General features: G+C 42.3%; 1 protein-coding gene and 1 long non-coding RNA gene across 3 annotated transcripts in view; both read right to left on the bottom strand.

The window, feature by feature from the left end:
* LOC124039703 (uncharacterized protein C8orf34 homolog) overlaps positions 1-25,604 on the bottom strand; it is a 198,383-nt gene that overhangs the window by 139,778 nt on the left and 33,001 nt on the right. For both annotated transcript variants that reach the window (XM_046355955.1, XM_046355956.1), the window contains exons 2-3: positions 10,666-10,810; positions 6,942-7,073 (exon numbers count right to left, since the gene is read on the bottom strand). In XM_046355955.1, the coding sequence (XP_046211911.1) occupies positions 6,942-7,073; positions 10,666-10,810 (277 nt within the window). The remainder of the gene's footprint in view (positions 1-6,941; positions 7,074-10,665; positions 10,811-25,604) is intronic.
* Positions 1,027-3,323, bottom strand: LOC124039705. Its single transcript, XR_006839624.1, has 2 exons — positions 2,864-3,323; positions 1,027-1,628 (listed from the first exon to the last, which is right to left on the bottom strand). It is a non-coding gene; the product is annotated as an uncharacterized LOC124039705 (long non-coding RNA).

The following is a 25,604-nucleotide window of genomic DNA, read 5'->3' as shown; positions in this document are numbered from 1 at the left end:
AGATTTGATTTGTACTGCGTTGCATCTCTGAAAATTACTTCTGTATGGATGACTACTTTGAATTTCATCAGCCATCTGTGTAAAGTACAGTACTAGATGTGTTCTACAAAGATACAGAGATACCATGTGTTATGCATGTTTCATGTACAGTATGTTTCATGACTGAAATATACTGGATTACTAGAAGTATTCTACAGTATGAGCAACACTGGCGAGTACACAGGTACGTAATCTACCTTTTTGACAGTTTGTTTTGAGGAAGAATAGGAGGATTTTATCTGTTGTTATTTAGTGTAAATGAATTTACTGCATGAGTCACATGGTGTCTTAACACACACAAGTTAGCAGAGGCATGTTTAGTCTTTGCTGTTCTTTCCTCTCCTCCCTTTCCTTCCTTCCTTCCTTCCTTCCTCTCTATCTATTTTTATCTTCTTCTTCTATCCATTATAATGGCCAACTGTAACAGTAGCAGAGAAAGACTAGAAACAAACGGGGAATGACATATGACACATGTACTGTATGTTAACAGAATGTTGAATAAACAGTAGACATGTATGTAAACCGTATGTTGATGCCTTTATTACCTGGGCGATGAAGCTATGAAATATTATTATAAAAGATGAGATTGTGGTGGCGTAATGGTCATGCTTTCTAACTTGTTTTGAAGTGCACGGTTACCATGCAGCAAACTCTAATCCACAACATACATAACTAACACACACTACTTGTCTTTCTATGGAGAGAAAAAATATTGCTCAAAATAAGCAATAGATACAACTATTATATTCACAAAATGTTAATTGTTTTGTTGTTTGTTGAAATGAATAGAGTGATTCACCCATAATCATTGTACCTACAGTATATTAATATATAGATTATCTGCTTTTATCTTGAGCTCTTAGAACTCACCCTGCAGTCAGGAGAAAAGGCAAGCTACTGTAGTTTCGTTTTCTTGTAAATGTTCTCTCTGTCATGACATAGGAAAAGTCATGAGAATGGAATGTTGATCAATGACATAACAAGAGATGACAGTTTATTGTTGTAACAATTTATTGGTCAAAATCAGCTGTTGTTTTAGTCAATGAGTCTAAATGACATACTGTTGAAATACATTCACTGTATTTTCTCTTCATATTATTACACACCAGCGTGAAGGACCCTGGGGCTGTTGTATTTTAGGCTGGATGAAATCTAAGACAGTGATGCGTTTTGGATCCCAGACACAGTCCTCTTCTAGACCACTCTTCACCATACCACAGTTAGGAGGAACCCAGGCGGTGTCGTAACCGTTCTCATGCCAGGTTGTCCGCAGAGCATGATACTGATTGTCAATTCTTTTCACCTTGCCCACATTGACTTTGACTCGGATGACAACCCTCTGATTTTCAAGAAGCACCAGGGGGTACCTGCTTGCCTTCTCCAGGTCTCGGCTGAGGTAAACTCCACGCCCCAACATACCACCAGCAGACTGCCGAAAACCAGTGTACAGGATTTGATTTGCTGCCTGCTGAGTTGTGCCGTGGTACATGATGTAGGTATAGCCATCTTGTGCTTCAGATAGGCCCAGTCGCACTACCCCAGAGGGAAGAGTGAAGTCATCTTCTGCCCACATGGTTGTGTAAATGCCGCTGTAATGAAGACAGGACTGTCAGTGATGTGAGAGATCTACTACACCCCAATGATATGGCCAGTCAGGCACATGCTCAGATAAAGTCCTAGGGGTACTGGAGAACCTGCCTTTTGCCCCTACTATTAAAACAGTGCCCTTTTGATTGATGGTGTTTTTTAAACTAATTTATTTTCTCTCTTGTCACTTTAAATTGTAACAAATTGCCCATTAAACTAGATATTCTCATGAACTCATGAATCTTGTAAAAAATCCCCTCCCCGCCCTTCAACCTGCATGGACAAGTGATCTACAGCGCTGGGTGGTGAGTTTGAAATGAATACTGCCAGTAGTTGGTTACTTAGGGTTGCTAGCATGTCTCGTCTCAGGATCAGGGACAGGAAAAGGGGCAACTGCAGTTTGACTGTCCGTAGCAGAACAGATTTAAATCAAGTAAAGACTAGTTAACTTGTTTTGGAAGCATAACTAACTAGCTGATTCATCTACATTTGGGATGATCAGCTGATCCAGACCACCACAGTAGTGGTTCTAGCAAAGATAATTTTACTTCCTCCCTTTCATCTGTGGTTCTAACTTGTTTACCCTACAATGTGTAATGAGTGAGTGTGGCTTTTTTTTTACCTTGAGCATCTCCCCCATCAAAGGTCTGTTCACACAACATTTTGATTTCATTTAATAACTTCTTTGTTGCTGAGAATTTTCCTTCACCGCAGAAAATGTAAACTTGTAGTGTATTTGAGTTTTAAAACGCCATCTAAAGTTTGTAATGTCCACTGACATTTCAGACTAGATTTCCCCTAACAAAACATTTATCGACACCTACAAAATTGTCCAATTATTATAATCCACGTAATAATTCAAATTTCCCATTGCTGCAGGATTATTTTCCTGCTGAAATCCTACATAAGTAGCTTAACTTCTATGGGTGACAGTAACAAACCTCCATTCTTTTCACAACATTATAAACAAAAACCGTACGGTGCAAAATGATTACATGAAAATGTCATGGTATGCATTCATTCAATTGTTTCGCTTCTTTGTTGGTGACCTACTCTTTGATCATATGCACACTTACAGAGAGGATTTAAAATAGTCAAGGCAAAGGACATCCTAAACAAATTGCTCATCTACAGATTCCAAAAATAACCAAAATGCAGAGTTGAAAAATTGAAACCAAAATGTCAAACTTATGACACTTATGAAGTATGATCACGATTAGATGGATAAAGTACTTACTTAATGTTGTCTAGGTGATGTTGATCTCAGGGTACGGGGAAGATAAGAGTGATTCAACAGATTTCTTTAGAACAGTTATTGAGAAAGTTATGACAAGGGTGTGTCATTATGCAAACGAAAGAGGGTCTGCTTTTAAGTTTCATTTTCTGTCATACAGGATATCACATGATCAAGGTTCATATAAGACTAAACAGTTTCCACCCTCCTCCTCGAACTCTCTCTCTCTTGCTCACTGTCTTTGTTTTAAGGGGTGGGTCAACTTTAATATTTTCGGATAGATTGTTGCTTCCAGCAATGTAGTTGTCTGAATCATTTCCAATTCCCCATATGTTTTTGGGGTAAATATATATATATTTAAATATTTACAGTCATGGTCAAAAGTTTTGAGAATGACACAATTATTCAGTGCTTCAGTGTCTTTAGATATTTTTGTCAGATGTTACTATGGAATACTGAAGTATAATTACAAGCATTTTGTCACGTTCTGACCTTTATTTCATTTGTTTTGTCATTATTTAGTATGGTCAGAGCGTGAGTTGGGGTGGGCAGTCTATGTTTGTTGTTCTATGATTTGGGTATTTCTATGTTTCGGCCTAGTATGGTTCTCAATCAGAGGCAGGGGTCATTAGTTGTCTCTGATTGAGAATCATACTTAGGTAGCCTGGGTTTCACTGTGTGTTTGTGGGTGTTTGTTCCTGTCTCTGTGTTTGCACCAGATAGGGCTGTTTTGGGTTTTCACATTTCTTGTTTTGTTAGTTTGTTCATGTGTAGTTTCTTTATTTAAAGAACCATGAATAGTAACCACGCTGCGTTTTGGTCCGCCTCTCCTTCGACTCAAGAAAACCGTTACACATTTCATAAGTGTCAAATGCTTTTATTGACAATTACATGAAGTTGATGCAAAGAGTCCATATTTGCAGTGTTACCCTTCTTTTTCAAGCCCTCTGCAATCCGCCCCGGCATGCTGTAAATTACCTTCTGGGCCACATCCTGACTGATGGCAGCCCATTCAATCGGCCCTGGCATGCTGTCAATTGACTTCTGGGCCACACCCTGACTGATGGCAGCCCATTCAATCGGCCCTGGCATGCTGTCAATTGACTTCTGGGCCACACCCTGACTGATGGCAGCCCATTCAATCGGCCCTGGCATGCTGTCAATTGACTTCTGGGCCACACCCTGACTGATGGCAGCCCATTCAATTGGCCCTGGCATGCTGTCAATTGACTTCTGGGCCACACCCTGACTGATGGCAGCCCATTCAATCGGCCCTGGCATGCTGTCAATTGACTTCTGGGCCACACCCTGACTGATGGCAGCCCATTCTTGCATAATCAATGCTTGGAATTTGTGGGATTTTATGTATCCACCCGCCTCTTGAGGATTGATCACAAATTCTCAATGGGATTAAGGTCTGGGGATTTTCCTGGCCATGGACCCAAAATATCCATGTTTTGTTCCCCGAGCCACTTTAGTTATCACTTTTGTCTTATGGCAAGGTGCTCCATCATGCTGGAAAAGGAATTGTTCGTCACCAAACTGTTCCTGGATGGTTGGGAGACGTTGCTCTCGGAGGATGTGTTGGTACCATTGGCTGAGAAGCAACCCCACACATGAATCGTCCAATCGTCCAGTCCAATCCCTGTCCCTGATGTTTTTCCTGGAGAGAAGTGGCTTCTTTGCTGCCCTTCTTGTCACCAGGCCATCCTTCAAAAGTCTACGCCTCACTGTGAGTGCAGATGCACTCACACCTGCCTGCTGCCATTCCTGAGCAAGCTCTGTACTGGTGTTGGCTCGATCCCGCAGCTGAATCAACTTTAGGAGACGGTCCTGGCGCTTGCTGGACTTTCTTGGGCGCCCTGAAGCGTTCTTCATGATCCAATAAATGGTTGATTTAGGTGCAATCTTACTGGCAGCAATATCCTTGCCTGTGGAGCCCTTTTTGTGCAAAGCAATGATGACGGCACGTGTTTCCTTGCAGGTAACCATGGCTGACGGAGGTGGCAGGACTGCAATGTAGCCCTGGGGATTCAGTTCATTTCATGGCAAAGTTCATTCATCTGATCACTCTTCATAACATTCTAGAGTATATGAAAATTGCCATCATACAAACTGAGGCAGCAGACTTTGTGAAAATTAATATTTGTGTCATTCTCAAAACCTTTGGCCACGACTGTACATATACTGTCACGACTTCCGCCGAAGTCGGCTCCTCTCCTTGTTCGGGTGGCGTTCGGCGATCGACGTCACCGGCTTTCGAGCCATCGCCGCACCATTTTTCATATTCCCATTTGTTTTGTCTTGTTCCATACACACCTGGTTTTCATTCCCTAATCACACTATGTATTTAGTCCTCTGTTCCCCTCCATGTCTTTGTGTGAAATTGTATTTATGTTATGTGGGTATTGTTACGCGCCATTCTTTTTGTCTATGTTCCGTGTTTGGGAATAAAAAGTGCGCCTGTTCACTACACTCCGCTCTCCTGCACCTGACTTCGCCTCCAGTACACACCCTTAACATATATACACATATACATATATCAACACAAACATATACATACAAATACACATACATACATATATAAATATACCTATCTTTTTTAAATATATTTTCCTTTATTTCCCCCAACCCTTCCACCCATCCCCTAATTGGAGTAAACTAATGGACAACAACACTGAGGCTTCTACTTCCAGTTTATACATACTATATACATTTTACAGACACGCTGTATTTTACAATAGTTATATTATGTTGGTTTTTGTCCTCGCCTTCCTCTATTTCTGATGTCCATCCTGTTTGACTTGCCATATTTGTAACTGTGCTATTTCACAAAAGTTCTGAACCTGTATACATTTTACAGACCCCACCCCCCCCCTAACTCAAAGGCACTTCAATCTTTTGTCTTGCCCATCCACTCTCAGAATGGCACGCACACACAATCCATGTCTCAATCGTCTCAAGTCTTAAAAATACTTCTTTAACATGTCTCCTCCCCTTCATCTCCACTGATTGAAGTGGATTTAACAGGTGACGTCAATGAGGGATCTTAGCTTTCACCTGGTCAATCCGTCCTTGGGAGAGAAAAAAAGGCAGGTGTTCATAATGTTTTGTACACTCAGGGTCTGTTTCATGACTTGGCTGGGACCGCCAATAGATGTTTCAAAAATATCTCCCATTATATTCTGGTGCAGCTTTGAGAGGAGCACAGCTCTGTCTCTTTGCTGCCAGTTAAGGTGTAGTGTGTGATATTGGAAAAGCTTCGCAATCAGGGCCACCAGGGTAGACACACAGACACAGAGATAGAGACAGATCCTCACATTCATTTCCTCCTGAGCAATGGTCTGACCACAGCCTGAAATAGCCTGGGACTGGCAGAGACAGAGAGCAATACTGAATTATTGAGGTGTCTCTCTCTCTCTCTCTCCATCTTTATTTCTCTCTGACCCATCTCTCTCTCTCTCTCGTTCAGATTCCATTCCCCCAGTTGTCTGTGCTATAGACCCTCCGGTAGTGTACCCATCTGGCTCTAGCACAGTTAACCATGACTAATTTAATGGGAAATTACATCCAATTAAAAGGGGAGATTGAAACTAATGAGGTGAATAATTGGGGTACAACAGGTATCAACGAAATGGACGAACGGTTTCTACTCAAACCTGCAGTTCAGCTTGCTGGAGTTCAGTGGATATTGTAAGCGCTGTGCCGTGACACCACCTTCACTAAGACCTGATGTGTCTGTCTGTCACACCCCGAAAGCAAAGAAGCTTCCTGGTGTTTGTATTACTGTCGGTGGACTTTGTACAGAAAAGACTGGCAGGATTGGCACCTGCTACATCTGCTGCCGTGAGGTTCCCGACATCAATTTGTAATGACAGAGGTACTGACAGGACTGTTAAAGGTTATATTGGTGTATAAAAGGGAAGACTGAAAGCAATGAGGTGAATGCTTAGGGTACAGCAGGTATCAACGTAAAGGGTGAACGGTTCCTATCCGAACCTCTACTACAGTCTGTTGGACTAGAGAAGGGAGATACAGAGGCTCTCACAGATACACAGCGTTCAAATGCAGATACACTCACGGGACTTGGACTCTGGTGAGGGAGGGGAGATGTTAGACACAGCCAGATCACTCTTAGACTTCTTGGGTTTCTTAGGATGGATCTGCCAGGGCTTCTCATAACTCCTGAAGTCACGGCGTCCTTTACTCTCTCCTGGGAGGAGATGAACAAAGCAAAGTACAGAGAGATCCTTGATTAAAACCTGCTCCAGAGCGCTCAGGACCTCAGACTGGGGTAAAGGTTCACCTTCCAACAGGACAACAACCCTAAGCACACAGACAACACAACGCAGGAGTGGCTTGAATGGCCCAGCCAGAGGCCGGACTTAAACCAGATCTAATATCTCTGGAGAGACCTGTAAATAGCTGTGCAGCGACGCTCCCCATCCAATATGGCAGAACTTGAGAGGATCTGCAGAGAAGAATGTGTAAGAACTCCTCAAATACAGGTGTGTCAAGCTTGTAACGTCATACCCAAGAAGACTCAAGGCTGTAATCGCTGCCAAAGGTGCTTCAACAAAGTACTGAGTAAAGGGATACTCACAGTACCAGTCAAAGGTTTGGACACATCTACTCATTCAAGGGTTTTTCTTTATTTTTACTATTTTCTACCTTGTAGAATAATAGTGAAGACATCAAAACTCTGAAATAACACATATGGAATCATGTAGTAACCAAAAAAGTATGAAATAAATTAAAATATATTTTATATTTGAGATTCTTCAAAGTAGCCACCCTTTTCACCTGATGACAGCTTTGCACTCTCTTGGCATTCTCTCAACTAGCTTCATGAGGTAGTCACCTGGAATGCATTTCAATTAACAGGTGGGCCTTGTTAACCTCTTCAACCTATGGGGGCGCTATGTCATTATTGGATTAAAAAAGGTGCCCGTTTTAAGCACAATATTTTGTCACGAAAAGATGCTCGACTATGCATATAATTGGCAGCTTTGGAAAGAAAACACTCTGGCGTTTCCAAAACTGCCAAGATATTATCTGTGAGTGCCCCAGAACTGATGCTACAGGCGAAACCAAGATGAAACTTCAAACAGGAAATGAGCAGGATTTTTGACGCTCTGTTTTTCATTGTCTCCTTATTATATGGCTGTGAAAGCGCCACGAATTAGCCTGCCCTTTCTATCATTTCTCCAAGTTGTCTGCAGCATTGTGACGTATTTGTAGGCATATCATTGGAAGATTGGCCATAAGAGACTACATTTACCAAGTGTCCTCCCGGTGTCCTTTGTTGAAATTGTTGCGTAATCTCCAAGCTGCTCGCATTCATCCATGTGATTGAGAGTTAACGCTAGTTAACGTTGTGTTATGCTAATGAGCTTGCTGATAGATTTACACAATCCAGGATGCATTGTTTTTTCTTAGCTAAACGTGACACACAAAATGAAGTTAACTTCTTGCGTCGGGCCATCCAGGATCCGGGACCGTGACTACAGCCTCAAGCCCATTACCATAACGCAACGTTAACTATTCATGAAAATCGCAAATTAAATGAAATCAATATGCTAGCTCTCAAGCTTACCCTTTTGTTAACAACACTGTCATCTCAGATTTTCAAAAATATGCTTCTCAACCATAGCAAAACAAGCATTTGTGTAACAGCATTGATAGTTAGCATAGCATTTAGCATTAGCATTCAGCAGGCAACATTTTCACAAAAACCAGAAAACCATTCAAATAAAATCTTTTACCTTTGAAGAACTTCTGATGTTTTCAATGAGGAGACTCTCAGTTAGATAGCAAATGTTCAGTTTTTCCTGAAAGATTATTTGTTTAGGAGAAATCGCTCCATTTTTTGTGTCACGTTTAGCTAAGAAAAAAAATGGATCCAGGATTGTGTAAATCTATCAGCAAGCTCATTAGCATAACACAACGTTAACTATTCATGAAAATCGCAAATGAAATGAAATCAATATACTAGCTCTCAAGCTTAGCCTTTTGTTAACAACACTGTCATCTCAGATTTTCAAAAATATGCTTCTCAACCATAGCAAAACAAGCATTTGTATAACAGTATTGATAGCTAGCGTTAGCATTTAGCATTTAGCGTTAGCATTTAGCGTTAGCATTTAGCGTTAGCATTTAGCGTTAGCATTCAGCAGGCAACATTTTCACAAAAACCAGAAAACCATTCAAATAAAATAATTTACCTTTGAAGAACTTCGGATGTTTTCTATGAGGAGACTCTCAGTTAGATAGCAAATGTTCAGTTTTTCCTGAAAGATTATTTGTGCAGGAGAAATCGGTCCGTTTTCTGCGTCATGTTTGGCTACCAAAAAAAACGAAAATTCATTCATCCAAACGCCAAACTTTCTTCCACATTAACTCCATAATATCGACTGAAACATGGTAAACGTTGTTTAGAATCAATCCTCAAGGTGTTTTTCACATATCTCTTCATGATATATCATTCCTGGAAGTCTCCTCTCTGTCTCAATCACATGGATGAATGCGAGCAGCTTGGAGATTACGCAGCAATTTCAACAAAGGAAAACGGGCGGACACGTGGTAAATGTAGTCTCTTATGGCCAATATTCCAATGATATGCCTACAAATACGTCACAATGCTGCAGACAACTTGGAGAAACGACAGAAAGGCCAGGCTAATTCGTGGCGCTTTCACAGCCATATAAGGAGTCAATGAAAAACAGAGCGTCAAAAATCCTGCTCATTTCCTGTTTGAAGTTTCATCTTGGTTTCGCCTGTAGCATCAGTTCTGGGGCACGCACAGATAATATCTTTGCAGTTTTGGAAACGTCAGAGTGTTTTCTTTCCAAAGCTGTCAATTATATGCATAGTCAAGAATATTTTTGTGACAAAATATTGCGCTTAAAATGGGCACGTTTTTTTTATCCAATAATGAAATAGCGCCCCCATAGGTTGAAGAGGTTAAAAGTTAATTTGTGGAATTTCTTGCCTTCTTAATGCTTTTGAGACAATCAGTTGTGTTATGACAAGGTAGAGGTGGTAAACAGAAGATAGCCCTATTTGGTACAATATCAATCCATATTATGGCAAGAACAGCTCAAATAAGCAAAGAGAAATGACAATCCATCATTACTTTAAGGCATGAAGGTCAGTCAATCCAGAAAGATATGTAAAGAACTCCTTTGGTCTGATGAGTCCAAATTTGAGCTTTTTGGTTCCAACCGCTGTGTCTTTGTGAGACGTAGAGTAGGTAAACGGATTATCTCCCGACGTGTGGTTCCCACCGTGAAACATGGAGGAGGAGGTGTGGGGGTGCTTTGCTGTTGACACTGTCAGTGATTTATTTAGAATTCAAGGCACACTTAACCAGCATGGCTACCACAGCATTCTGAAGTGATAGACTTCCATGTGTTTATCAACAGGACAATGACCCAAAATACACCTCCAGGTTGTATAAGGGCTATTTGACCAAGAAGGAGAGTGATGCATCACATGCATTGACTGGTCCTGTATGTCAATGTGATATTTCAGTTTTTTATACATTTGCAAACATTTCTAAAAACGTGTTTTTCTTGTCATTATGGGGTAGTGTGTGTAGATTGATAAGGAGGGGAAATGATTTCATCAATTTTAGAATAAGGCCGTAACATAACAAAATGGGGAACAAGTGAAAGAGACTGAATACGTTCCGAATGCAATGTATGTGTGGTACATGTGTGCGTGATTGTGTGCATATGCATGTACTTATAATATAGCACATTATGTGAGCATCTGCGTGTGGGTCTGTGTGTGTGTGTTCCTACCTGCAGAGCTCTGGGCCCACAGTGCGGCGGAGCCCGACAGTGTCCTGTGCAGCTTGCCGGGGCTGCCTTGCTTGGTCTGCAGGTGATTGATGAGAAAAGGAATAGGGTGATCTGGGGTCTCGCTTATCAGACTGGTCATCATCTCCTATCAAGACAGAACAAAAGACACGTCAGACAGATAGAGAGACAGGGGAGGAGAGAGAGAAATAAAGAGAGGTAATTAAGAGTGGGGGAAAGAGAGAGAGAGAGAGAGAGAGACAGGGGAGGAGAGAGAAAGAAAGAAAGAAAGAAAGAAAGAAAGAAAGAAAGAAAGAAAGAAAGAAAGAAAGAAAGAAAGGAAGAAAGAAAGAGAGGGGGAATTAAGAGTGGAGGGAAGAGAGAGAGAGAGAGAGAGAGAGAGAGAGAGAGAGAGAGAGAGAGAGAGAGAGAGAGAGAGAGAGAGAGAGAGAGAGAGAGAGAGAGAGAGAGAGAGAGAGAGAGAGAGAGAGAGAGAGAGAGAGAGAGAGAGAGAGTGAAAGGAGGGCCGAACAGAGAGCAGACAGACAGACGGACGAACAGACTGGGGAGAGGGAGAGAGAGATGGAGAGAAGGAGAGGTGAAGCTGTAGGGAGGAAGGAGAGGGGTAGAAAAAAATCAAACAGGCGGCTGGACAGACAAGGGCAGAGGGAGATACAGGAAGAGGAAATAGAGAAAGAGAGATGACAGAGATGATAGAGATGACTAGAATGGGGAAACAGTGACGTAGGAGGAGTGGAGAGAAAGGAGAACATGTAAAGGAGAAGGTGATGAAGACGAGATGAAGAAGAGAAAGATCTGGACAGAAAGACGATAGAAGTTAAAGAGAGAGTTAGCAGGGGTTGAGGTCACCTGACTTGGCATGCTGCTCTGACAGACTGTCTGATGGGTATTCGCTATCTGATCTGCCACATGCCTAATTAGATACAGTACCTGCGTCCCAAATGGCACCCTATTCCCTACAAAGTGCACTACTGGGAATAGGGTGCCATTTGAGTGTACAACCACAATTCTTGACAAGCCAAACCATGACAGCCAACATGTTTTTCAAAAAGGGATGATGAACAAGAACATTTGCATTCCCATGAAATATGAGCTCAGTACAGAAATACCTGCATTTTAGTCATGACAGCTTCACGCAGAGAAGAAAATCATGTGGAACTTAACCTGATTAGAAACAGTACACAAACCAGCACCACTTACAGCACAGTGAGTGTAATTCAGCAGCTACTGATAATAAACTACATTCTTTCGAAGGGCTCTGCAAAGTTAGTCTATTTCCGTGTGTGTGTGTGCGCGCACGTGTGTGTGTGACTGTGTGTGTGTGTGTGTGTTATCAGGGCTATGGGGATGAACTCTGCTTGAAACTCAGTCAGATTAGCTGAAGCTATCATGAGAAATGCATTAGAGGGCTGGGCTGGTGGCACCTACCCAGCATGCACCCCGTGCTGGTCCAACTGACTCAGTGCCATCAACCCAGGTCCCATGCGGCTCAGTTGGTATAGCATGTCGCTTGCAACGCCAGGATTGTGGGTTCCATACCCACGTGGAACCAGTATGAAAAATGTATGATCTCACACCTGTAAATTGGTCTAGATAAGAGCTTCTACTAAAATGTATGTTTGTGTTTCTGTGCGAGAACGTGTGTAATACCTTAGTCAGCTACGCTAGTATTGACCGTGCAGAGAGTACAGTACAGGTCATTGGTCAGTGGGACATGCCTGCCTGGCCTTTGTGTCTGTGCAGAGCAGCTTAATGGCAACAGCTGTAGGCTACAGTACATCTCAACCAGTGAGAGAGAGAGAGAAACCTCACAAATTCAATTCCAAAAGACTCAATAACATGGGATGCTCTGCCCCCAAAAAAGGTGATGTCTTAAAAGAAGCAGTGTTGTTGAGGAATCCAAATCCCCTGCAGCTACAGAGATAATCTCTCCACGTTAAGAGACAATCTCTCCACGTTAAGAGACAATCTCTCCACGTTAATCTCTCCACGTTAAGAGACAATCTCTCCACGTTAATCTCTCCACGTTAAGAGACAATCTCTCCACGTTAAGAGACAATCTCTCCACGTTAAGAGACAATCTCTCCACGTTAAGAGACAATCTCTCCACGTTAAGAGAGAGACAATCTCTCCACGTTAAGAGACAATCTCTCCACGTTAAGAGACAATCTCTCCACGTTAAGAGATAATCTCTCCACGTTAAGAGACAATCTCTCCACGTTAAGAGACAATCTCTCCACGTTAAGAGACAATCTCTCCACGTTAAGAGACAATCTCTCCACGTTAAGAGACAATCTCTCCACGTTAAGAGATAATCTCTCCACGTTAAGAGACAATCTCTCCACGTTAAGAGACAATCTCTCCACGTTAAGAGACAATCTCTCCACGTTAAGAGACAATCTCTCCATGTTAAGAGACAATCTCTCCACGTTAAGAGACAATCTCTCCACGTTAAGAGACAATCTCTCCACGTTAATCTCTCCACATTAAGAGACAATCTCTCCACGTTAAGAGATAATCTCTCCACGTTAATCTCTCCATGTTAAGAGACAATCTCCCCACGTTAAGAGATAATCTCTCCACGTTAAGAGACAATCTCTCCACGTTAATCTCTCCATGTTAAGAGATTATCTCTCCACATTAAGAGACAATCTCTCCACGTTAAGAGATAATCTCTCCATGTTAAGAGATAATCTCTCCACGTTAATCTCTCCATGTTAAGAGACAATCTCTCCACGTTAAGAGATAATCTCTCCACGTTAAGAGATAATCTCTCCACGTTAAGAGATAATCTCTCCACGTTAAGAGATAATCTCTCCATGTTAATCTCTCCACGTTAAGAGATAATCTCTCCACGTCAAGAGACAATCTCTCCACGTTAAGAGATAATCTCTCCACGTCAAGAGACAATCTCTCCACGTTAAGAGACAATCTCTCCACGTTAAGAGACAATCTCTCCACGTTAAGAGACAATCTCTCCACGTTAAGAGATAATCTCTCCATGTTAATCTCTCCACGTTAAGAGATAATCTCTCCACGTCAAGAGACAATCTCTCCACGTTAAGAGATAATCTCTCCACGTCAAGAGACAATCTCTCCACGTCAAGAGACAATCTCTCCACGTCAAGAGACAATCTCTCCACGTTAAGAGACAATCTCTCCACGTTAAGAGACAATCTCTCCACGTTAAGAGACAATCTCTCCATGTTAAGAGACAATCTCTCCACGTCAAGAGACAATCTCTCCACGTTAAGAGACAATCTCTCCACGTTAAGAGACAATCTCTCCACGTTAAGAGACAATCTCTCCACGTTAAGAGACAATCTCTCCACGTTAAGAGACAATCTCTCCATGTTAAGAGACAATCTCTCCACGTTAAGAGACAATCTCTCCATGTTAAGAGACAATCTCTCCACGTTAAGAGACAATCTCTCCATGTTAAGAGACAATCTCTCCACGTTAAGAGACAATCTCTCCATGTTAAGAGACAATCTCTCCACGTTAAGAGACAATCTCTCCACGTCAAGAGACAATCTCTCCACGTTAAGAGACAATCTCTCCACGTTAAGAGACAATCTCTCCACGTTAAGAGACAATCTCTCCATGTTAAGAGACAATCTCTCCACGTTAAGAGACAATCTCTCCACGTTAAGAGACAATCTCTCCATGTTAAGAGACAATCTCTCCATGTTAAGAGACAATCTCTCGATGTTAAGAGACAATCTCTCCACGTTAAGAGACAATCTCTCCACGTTAAGAGACAATCTCTCCATGTTAAGAGACAATCTCTCCACGTTAAGAGACAATCTCTCCATGTTAAGAGACAATCTCTCCACGTTAAGAGACAATCTCTCCATGTTAAGAGACAATCTCTCCATGTTAAGAGACAATCTCTCCATGTTAAGAGATAATCTCTCCATGTTAAGAGACAATCTCTCGATGTTAAGAGATAATCTCTCCATGTTAAGAGACAATCTCTCCACGTTAAGAGACAATCTCTCCACGTTAAGAGACAATCTCTCCACGTTAAGAGAATCTCTCCACATGTTAAAGCTGGATGATTTAGCTACTCAGGCTGTTTCACTACTGAAACACTGTCAAGTGCAGAAGCTCACATATACTCTACCTGCAAGCACACACACACACTGACTACTTGTTATTGAAACACAAAGGGGGGGGGGGTCGTTGTGCTCAGATCAAAAGGCGTTTGCCACTCAAGTACTAAAGTGAATTCCTGCTGTACGCGCAGCACTCAATTATAAACACACTAATGATGGTGGGATGTAACAGTTCTAATTAGTGTTTCGTAGCTCCGGTGGGTTATGTGCGCTCTGGCTCTGGGTCTATGCTGAGTAGGTGCCACAATGCAGTACAGGTCTGGGTGGCCCCTACCCAGCTTAGAGCAACACACAAACACACACACACACACACACACAGGTGGGCTGGTGGCACCTACAGTACTCAGCATAGACCCAGTGCCAGAGCTGAGGTGGGCAATTATATCATTACCGTGCCTCTGAGTTCAAAAGACAAAAGCCATTTCTTGTTTTTGCGTGTGTGTGCGTGCATGTGTGAGCTTGGGTGTGTGTGTTCCTATGTGTGTGTGCATGCGTTTGTGTTTCAGTGTCTAATTAATACCTTAGTCAGCGAGACTGGTCTTGGCTGTGCAGAGAGAAGTCCTCCTGTAATTGGTAATTGGTCAGGGGGATATTCCTGCCTGGCCCTTCTTGTCTATGTAGAGAAGCTTAATGCCACCTAGCAGCAGCAGTAGGCTACAGAATATGTCACCCACCGTGTGTGAGTGTGTGCGAGAGAGAGAGAGAGAGAGAGAGAGAGAGAGAGAGAGAGAGAGAGAGAGAGAGAGAGAGAGAGAGAGAGAGAGAGAGAGAGAGAGAGAGAGAGAGAGAGAGAGAGAGAGAGAGAGAGAAAGAGGGGGGGAGGGAGATACAGCGCATTCATTCAATTCCAAAATTCAATTCCAAACTCACTGACACGGGATGCTCTGCCTCATACAGGTGATGTCTTAAAAAAGCAGTATTGCAGAGAAATCAAAATCCCCTGATAAGCAGAGGATTAGATTTCCCCTGCAGCTACCGGGATAATCACATTCTATATGTTAAAGCTGGATGATTTAGCTACTAAGACACTGACACGCTCATGTAGGTAAGCACACACACACACCTGAAATCACACACACACACTAAGACTGTTTCCTATTGATACACACTGACCGCGAGAGAGAGAGAGAGAGAGAGAGAGAGAGAGAGAGAGAGAGAGAGAGAGAGAGAGAGAGAGAGAGACGGGTGGGGGGTGCTTAGATCAAAAGGCGTGTGCCATACAACTACTAAAGTGAATTAAAAACCCACTAGCAGTGGTGGGATGTAACAGTTATAATTAGTGTTTAGTAGCTCTGTGTGTGCCTGTTTGTGTGCGTGTATGTGTCTCCAGTTGGCAATTAAACTAACCTAGCAACAGGAAGTCTATAAAGCAAAGCCTATAATTTATGGTTTTGCTCAGGAAGCCAACACACACACACACACACACACACACACACACACACACACACACACACACACACACACACACACACACACACACACACACACACACACACACACACACACACACACACACACACACACACACACACACACACACACACGTGTTCAGGAAGCCAATTGAGCAGCGTGTTGTTAAACACCCTGGTGTTCCTGAGGAGGAGTAAACATTTTCTGCGGCGAGAAAAGGATGTAGTGTGTGTGTGTGTGCGTGTTTCAGTTTCTGTGTACTACAGCAGTAATACACAGCGTATTGTGTGTCACAAACATACTATTGCAGCAGGCAAAGCAACCGGAACTGACACATTCACTTAGTATGGTAATGAGGTGCTTTAAATAAAGCGTGACGCCTCATCTCATAACCACACGTTGATTGGTGATCACATTTCTCCTGACGGGGGGGGGGGAGCCCCACTCTGATGTACTGATGAATTTGGGTCAACAACTCTGTCTCACAGGAGTAGTAGACATTAACACTGTTAGGGTTAGATAGGGATTGATGTGCATCAGCACAATAGCATTCAAGATGGGGGGCTCGGTGTGTCAGTGTGTGTGTGTGTGTGTGTGTGTGTTAGACAAAGTGACCATGCAGTTGTGTGTGTGTGAGCAAATACTTCCTGATAGCTCAGCACTGTCCCTCAGCAGTCTGGTGGCACTAATAGACAAGCTGTCAGCTAGCCAAGAGAGAGAAAGACAGAGGGAGAAAGACCACCTTCTTGTCCTACCCAGCTCTCAAGGACTCCCAAAGGTACACTGCTATATGATGACAGACAAACACACAGCACTTATATCTCTCTCTGTAAGTCGCTCTCTCTCCCTCCATATGCTGTTCATCTCACTCCCTCTCTTTTTCTATTCCAGTAGCCTGACGCAGACCGTGTTGTTGCTGCTGTATCACTAAAATAGCTTCATTAATGGAAGAGGGGCTGGGAACAGGGGATGTGGAGGCAAGAAGACAAGAATGAATGAGTGATGCATGGGACTGTTATGGTGGAGGACGGAGGAGAGGAGCCAGGGATAGGACTCTCTGGAGAAATTCCAGACCTTGAATCAGCAGGCAGACGAGAGAAGGGGAGATCGTGCGGAAGAGAGGAAAACAGGGGGAACGTGGGAGAGAGGGCACAGCCACCAGACTTTCAGTGCCAGGGGACACACTGTGGAGTGGGCACACACAGTAGGCAGGGTCTGCAGGCTACAGTAGGCCGGGTCTGCAGGCTACAGTGGGCCGGGTCTGCAGGCTACAGTAGGCCGGGTCTGCAGGCTACAGTGGGCCGGGTCTGCAGGCTACAGTAGGCCGGGTCTGCAGGCTACAGTAGGCCAGGTCTGCAGGCTACAGTAGGCCGGGTCTGCAGGCTACAGAGGGCCGGGTCTGCAGGCTACAGAGGGCCGGGTCTGCAGGCTACAGTGGGCCGGGTCTGCAGGCTACAGTAGGCCGGGTCTGCAGGCTACAGTGGGCCGGGTCTGCAGGCTACAGTGGGCCGGGTCTGCAGGCTACAGTGGGCCGGGTCTGCAGGCTACAGTAGGCCGGGTCTGCAGGCTACAGTAGGCCGGGTCTGCAGGCTACAGTAGGCCGGGTCTGCAGGCTACAGCAGGCCAATGATAACGGCAGACATCCGTGGTGCACAGCATGACTGCCTTCTCTCTCTCTCGTTATGTCTCTCTTTCTCCCACTTGCTCTCTCTTCGGTCTGTCTCCTCAATCTATCTCCTTTCTCGCTCTGATCTATATCCTTCCTCTATGCTCTTAATTCCCTCGCTCTCTCTCTCTCTCCCCCACTCCCTCTCTCTCTCTCTCCTCTATCCTCCCAGGACGGTGGATGGCAGGCCTAAGGCTGTGTGTTCAGCTCTCTACAGTAATTACACTAATAGTGTCTGGCTGCAGGGGACCTGTGTTAACCCTGTCTTATACGAGTATTTAAAACTAGCATCCTTAGTTACTACATCCATCTTTGGACTTATAAATGAATGATATATGCCCATTGATTCTTAAAGAATATAGTTTAGAAATGCCTAATGAGCTTAGTTCAACTGTCGTACACCATCAGAACCAAAAATATAAGCTTGTTTAACTCCAATGTTTGTAAACAATGCAAATATAGATGACGGATGGGACTAAGAACAAACAAACAATAACTCATGTAAAATATACTGTGTCTGTAAAATGTAGTATGGAAGTAAAAGTCTAAGTGTTGTTGTCCATTAGTTTACTCTAGTTAAGGGAGGTGTGGTAGGTTTAGGAGAAAATAATATATATATTTACAAAAAAATATATGGAGGATTGGACATGATGCAGACAATTATATTGATGGAATCCACAATCTATCTGCAATATTAAAACTGACCCCCCCCTAAAAAAAAGGGTAAATATAAACAAACACTGTATAGCCTTAAAACATGGGGCTCTATTCAATCTGTGTCACTGAAGTATTCCAGATTGTGTGATAGAAATGTAAAGGTTCATTCCCATTATGCAGTGTTTACCTGTGAATGCAGTCTCCACAAACGTGGGAACGTTGCCCTTACATTTCCATCACGCTGAAATGCTGAACGTCCGCGACACGGATGGAATAGAGCCCATGGTTAAAATTATATATTTGATGACACGGATGGAATAGAGCCCATGGTTAAAACTATATATTTGATGGCACGGATGGAATAGAGCCCATGGTTAAAACTATATATTTGATGAGACGGATGGAATAGAGCCCATGGTTAAAACTATATATTTGATGAGACGGATGGAATAGAGCCCATGGTTAAAACTATATATTTGATGAGACGGATGGAATAGAGCCCATGGTTAAAACTATATATTTGATGAGACGGATGGAATAGAGCCCATGGTTAAAACTATATATTTGATGACACGGATGGAATAGAGCCCATGGTTAAAACTATATATTTGATGAGACGGATGGAATAGAGCCCATGGTTAAAACTATATATTTGATGAGACGGATGGAATAGAGCCCATGGTTAAAACTATATATTTGATGAGACGGATGGAATAGAGCCCATGGTTAAAATTATATATTTGATGACATGGATGGAATAGAGCCCATGGTTAAAATTATATATTTGATGACACGGATGGAATAGAGCCCATGGTTAAAACTATATATTTGATGACACGGATGGAATAGAGCCCATGGTTAAAACTATATATTTGATGAGATGGATGGAATAGAGCCCATGGTTAAAACTATATATTTGATGAGACGGATGGAATAGAGCCCATGGTTAAAACTATATATTTGATGAGACGGATGGAATAGAGCCCATGGTTAAAACTATATATTTGATGAGACGGATGGAATAGAGCCCATGGTTAAAACTATATATTTGATGACACGGATGGAATAGAGCCCATGGTTAAAACTATATATTTGATGAGACGGATGGAATAGAGCCCATGGTTAAAACTATATATTTGATGAGACGGATGGAATAGAGCCCATGGTTAAAACTATATATTTGATGAGACGGATGGAATAGAGCCCATGGTTAAAATTATATATTTGATGACATGGATGGAATAGAGCCCATGGTTAAAACTATATATTTGATGAGACGGATGGAATAGAGCCCATGGTTAAAATTATATATTTGATGACACGGATGGAATAGAGCCCATGGTTAAAACTATATATTTGATGGCACGGATGGAATAGAGCCCATGGTTAAAACTATATATTTGATGAGACGGATGGAATAGAGCCCATGGTTAAAACTATATATTTGATGAGACGGATGGAATAGAGCCCATGGTTAAAACTATATATTTGATGAGACGGATGGAATAGAGCCCATGGTTAAAACTATATATTTGATGAGACGGATGGAATAGAGCCCATGGTTAAAACTATATATTTGATGACACGGATGGAATAGAGCCCATGGTTAAAACTATATATTTGATGAGACGGATGGAATAGAGCCCATGGTTAAAACTATATATTTGATGAGACGGATGGAATAGAGCCCATGGTTAAAACTATATATTTGATGAGACGGATGGAATAGAGCCCATGGTTAAAATTATATATTTGATGACATGGATGGAATAGAGCCCATGGTTAAAATTATATATTTGATGACACGGATGGAATAGAGCCCATGGTTAAAACTATATATTTGATGACACGGATGGAATAGAGCCCATGGTTAAAACTATATATTTGATGAGATGGATGGAATAGAGCCCATGGTTAAAACTATATATTTGATGAGACGGATGGAATAGAGCCCATGGTTAAAACTATATATTTGATGAGACGGATGGAATAGAGCCCATGGTTAAAACTATATATTTGATGAGACGGATGGAATAGAGCCCATGGTTAAAACTATATATTTGATGACACGGATGGAATAGAGCCCATGGTTAAAACTATATATTTGATGAGACGGATGGAATAGAGCCCATGGTTAAAACTATATATTTGATGAGACGGATGGAATAGAGCCCATGGTTAAAACTATATATTTGATGAGACGGATGGAATAGAGCCCATGGTTAAAATTATATATTTGATGACATGGATGGAATAGAGCCCATGGTTAAAACTATATATTTGATGAGACGGATGGAATAGAGCCCATGGTTAAAACTATATATTTGATGACACGGATGGAATAGAGCCCATGGTTAAAACTATATATTTGATGACACGGATGGAATAGAGCCCATGGTTAAAACTATATATTTGATGGCACGGATGGAATAGAGCCCATGGTTAAAACTATATATTTGATGAGACGGATGGAATAGAGCCCATGGTTAAAACTATATATTTGATGAGACGGATGGAATAGAGCCCATGGTTAAAACTATATATTTGATGAGACGGATGGAATAGAGTCCATGGTTAAAACTATATATTTGATGAGACGGATGGAATAGAGCCCATGGTTAAAACTATATATTTGATGACACGGATGGAATAGAGCCCATGGTTAAAACTATATATTTGATGGCACGGATGGAATAGAGCCCATGGTTAAAACTATATATTTGATGAGACGGATGGAATAGAGCACATGGTTAAAACTATATATTTGATGAGACGGATGGAATAGAGCCCATGGTTAAAACTATATATTTGATGACACGGATGGAATTAGAGCCCATGGTTAAAACTATATATTTGATGGCACGGATGGAATAGAGCCCATGGTTAAAACTATATATTTGATGACACGGATGGAATAGAGCCCATGGTTAAAACTATATATTTGATGACACGGATGGAATAGAGCCCATGGTTAAAACTATATATTTGATAACATGGATGGACAGTCCTTGCATCAATAGCTCTTACCTTCCTCCCTTCCTCCTCAGAGACAAGACCCGTTGATTAAATGGGCTACGGTTTCAATCCTGCTGTCATGTAGTCATTATCAATTACGACCAGGGAAACACAATCCTTCTTCTAAAAATTGATTTTATTGACATCTCTGTGTGCATCCGCAGCATTCAATTTGTCACTCCACAGATTCTATTAGAGAGAACTAATAAAGATCACAATTGTCTGCGAGCTACTGAAGTATTGCTTAGTTTGGTCCGACTGAAAATATACCCGTGTTCAGTGGTGGCTGGTGGCACTTTAAATTAGAGAATGAGCTCACAGTAATGGCTGAAATGGAATAAATGGAATCATTCCATTCACTCCAGCCATTATTATGAGCCATCCTCCCCTCTCCAGCCTCCTCTGCTCCTGTTTCAGTCTGTCCAAATGAAGGATAGATATATACCAACATAAAGACTGGGGTCGCAGGGTTTTTCTGCATAGGAAACTCCCCCCGTCATGAACTATATTACATTGCTGCACTGTGACCACTAACTATGCATGGTTCCAAATGGCACCCTATTGCCTATGTAGTGCACTACTTTTGACCAGAGCCCATGGGTAGTAGTCCACTATAAAGGGAATAAGGTGCCATTTGGGACGTATCCATTGTCTTTACCAAGGTGACTAACGAGTCAAACTAATGAACTCTACCTCCATATACATGGCATTTATCTCTCCCTCTCTATTTGGCCTTGCTATCTTGTAGGACGTAAGCAATAGGTCACCTTCCCATGTGACGGTAAATCCATTACTGTCCTGTATAATAAGGAGACTTACAAACCCACACAACATCACTGTCTTGTATAATCAATGGTCATTGGTCAGCTAAGTGCTGAAAGAGAGCACCTTCTCATGTTCTATTCATTGATGTTGTGTCTGTCCCAAATGGCAATCTATACTCTATATAGTGCACTACTATTGACCAGGTTCCATAGGGCTCCGGACAAAAGTAGGGAATTGAATGCCACTCGGGACAAAGCCGTAGACCTTGTATCGAGGTGTAGATTTAAATAGATGGGTGAATGAATAAACAAATTGGTTGGGAGGTTGGGTCTGGGCTAAATGACAAACTACCCCCTTTACTGGAGAGCCTTGGTGGGGTGGGGGGACTGAAGCACATTTGGATAGACTTTTACTTCTCAAGGTTGTTCTCTACTCTCTACTATGGGGATCCCAACCTTCTCTCCCAAGTGGTTATTGTGAATCCATCTCAATATGATTCAAATAACTCTGGGTCAACGTGTTCGTGTTCCTAGATCCCTCAGTGGACCCTGCATCAAACATACCATGTTACTTGATCCCTCAGTGGACCCTGCATCCAACATACCATGTTACTTGATCCCTCAGTGGTCCCTGCATCCAACATACCATATTACTTGATCCCTCAGTGGACCCTGCATCCAACATACCATATTACTTGATCCCTCAGTGGACCCTGCATCCAACATACCATGTTCCTAGATCCCTCAGTGGTCCCTGCATCCAACATACTATGTTCCTAGATCCCTCAGTGGACCCTGCATCCAACATACTATGTTCCTAGATCCCTCAGTGGTCCCTGCATCCAACATACTATGTTCCTAGATCCCTCAGTGGACCCTGCATCCAACATACCAACACAAGGGATTACATTTACAGAGATATCCTCCAAATTATGAAAATCTTTAAAAATAAATTGACTGTCCAGGATTATGTTATAAAATCAAATCACATTTTATTTTTCACATGTGCCGAGTTTTGGCTTACTTACAAGCCCTTAAATCAACAATGCTTTAAGAAGTTTAAGAAAAAAAGTGTTAAGTAAAGAAAATAGAAAATAAAAGGTTCTGGGTGGCCCCAGTGATGTTCTGGGCCGTATGCACTACCCTCTGTAGTGCCTTGCGGTCGGAGGCTGAGCAGTTGCCATACCAGGCAGTGATGCAAGCACTCAGGATGCTCTCGATGGCGCAGCTGTTGAACCTTTTGAGGATCTGAAGACCCATGCCAAATATTTTATGTCTCCTGAGGGGGAATAGGCTTTGTCGTGCCCTCATCGCGATTGTCTTGGTGTGTTTGGACCATTCTAGCTTGTTGGTGATGTGGACACCAAGGAACTTGAAGCTCTCAACCTGCTCCACTGCAGCCCCGTCGATGCATATAATTGGTAGTATTGGATAGAAAACACTCTAAGTTTTCTTGTTTTCCAAAACTGTTAAAATAATTTCTATGAGTATAACAGAACTGATATGGCAGGTGAAAACCTGAGGACAATCCATCCAGATCCATTGTAATCAGCTCACCACTGATTACAATGGCTGGGAATGGGAATATAAAAGACCTCCCAGATTGCAGTTCCTAGGGCTTCCACTAGATGTCAACAGTCTTTAGAAAGAGTTTCAGGCTTGTTTTTTGAAAAATAAGCTAGAATTTGTAGTTTTTCTAAGTGGCTCCCATTTTGGCTGTAGTGTTTGTTTCGCATTCCGGTGAGGTCGCATACTTTCGTTATTTATCTCCGGTAATGGTCTCCGGTATTCTCAGTCTTAAATTTGATAATTTATTTACATATTAGGGTACCTGAGGATTGATTAGGAACGTTGTTTGATATGTTTTGAAGAAGTTTAATGGTAACTTGTGGGATTCATTTGTATGCATTTTGAACGAGGGAAACCGGTGGATTACTGAGTCAAGCGCGCCAATGAAACATACTTTTTTTGTGATATAAAGAAGGACTTTATCAAACAAAAGGACCATTTGTTTTGTAGTGTGCTTTTGCCGTAAAGCCTTTTTGAAATCTGACAAAGCGGCTGGATTAACAAGAAGGTAAACTTTTAACTGATGTATAACACTTGTATTTTCATAAATGTTTAATATTACGATTTTTGTCCTTTGAATTTGGCGCTCTGCAATTTCACCGGATATTGGCCAGGTGGGACGGTAAGCGTCCCAATGATCCGCAAGAAGTTAACCAACAGTGCAGTTCAAGAAGGGTTAAGAAAAGATTTACCAAGTAGACTAAAATGAAAAGTAATAATAAAAAGTAACACAGTAAGAATAACGAGGCCATATACAGGAGGCACCAGTACCGAGTCAGTGTGCGGGGGTACAAGTTAGTTGAGGTAATTTGTACATGTAGGTGGGGGTGAAGTGACTATGCATAGATAAGGGGTGGTCAATGTAAATTGTCCGGTGGCGATTTTATTAATTGTTCAGCAGTCTTATGGCTTGGGGGTTGAAGCTGTTGAAGAGCCTTTTGGTCCCAGACTTGGCGCTCCGGGATCGCTTGCCGTGCAATAGCAGAGAAAACAGTCTATGACTTGGGTGACTGGAATCTCTGACAATTTTATGGGCTTTCCTCTGACACCGCCTAGTATATAGGCCTTACGTTCAGATGCCTAGCAGTCGCCATATCAGACGGTGATGCAACCGGTCAGGAAGCTCTCGATGGTGCAGCTGTAAAACCCTTTAGGGATCTGGGGATCCATGCCAAATCTTTTCAGTCTCCTGAGGGGGAAAGGGTTTTGCCGTGCCCTCTTCACAACTGTCTTGATATGTTTGGACCATGATAGTTCGTTGGTGATGTGGACACCAAGAAGCTTGAAGTCTCAACCCACTCCACTACAGCCCCACCTGTTCCTGTAGTCCACGATCAGCTCCTTTGTCTTGCTCACATTGAGCGAGAGGTTGTTGTCCTGGTGATGGTGTTGGAGTCGTGCCTGGCCATGCAGTCACGCAGTTATGAATTAAATCTTCTATGGCCAATGTCTGATTGTGTGTTATTTATCCAAAAATGTATTGGAACATCTCTCCTACCTCGATCCCAATTTACTGCCAACCTCTTTCCCCGAACACAAACAGTACGGATCAGCAACAAATGTGTGAAGAGAAAGGCAGCATAAACAACCTCCATCGATGAGGAGTAACGCATACCCAATCCCGACTCTTGTCCCACTAACTCACACAGTGAGTATGATTCCATGCCAATCAATTGAATAGTTACATTCAAACGTTTACATACTTTGCAAGAAGAACGATGT

The sequence above is a fragment of the Oncorhynchus gorbuscha genome, linkage group LG07 (assembly GCF_021184085.1).
Source record: "Oncorhynchus gorbuscha isolate QuinsamMale2020 ecotype Even-year linkage group LG07, OgorEven_v1.0, whole genome shotgun sequence".
Taxonomy (NCBI): domain Eukaryota; kingdom Metazoa; phylum Chordata; class Actinopteri; order Salmoniformes; family Salmonidae; genus Oncorhynchus; species Oncorhynchus gorbuscha.
Note: the sequence above shows the minus strand (reverse complement) of the source record. Positions and strands in the feature narration are given on the sequence as shown.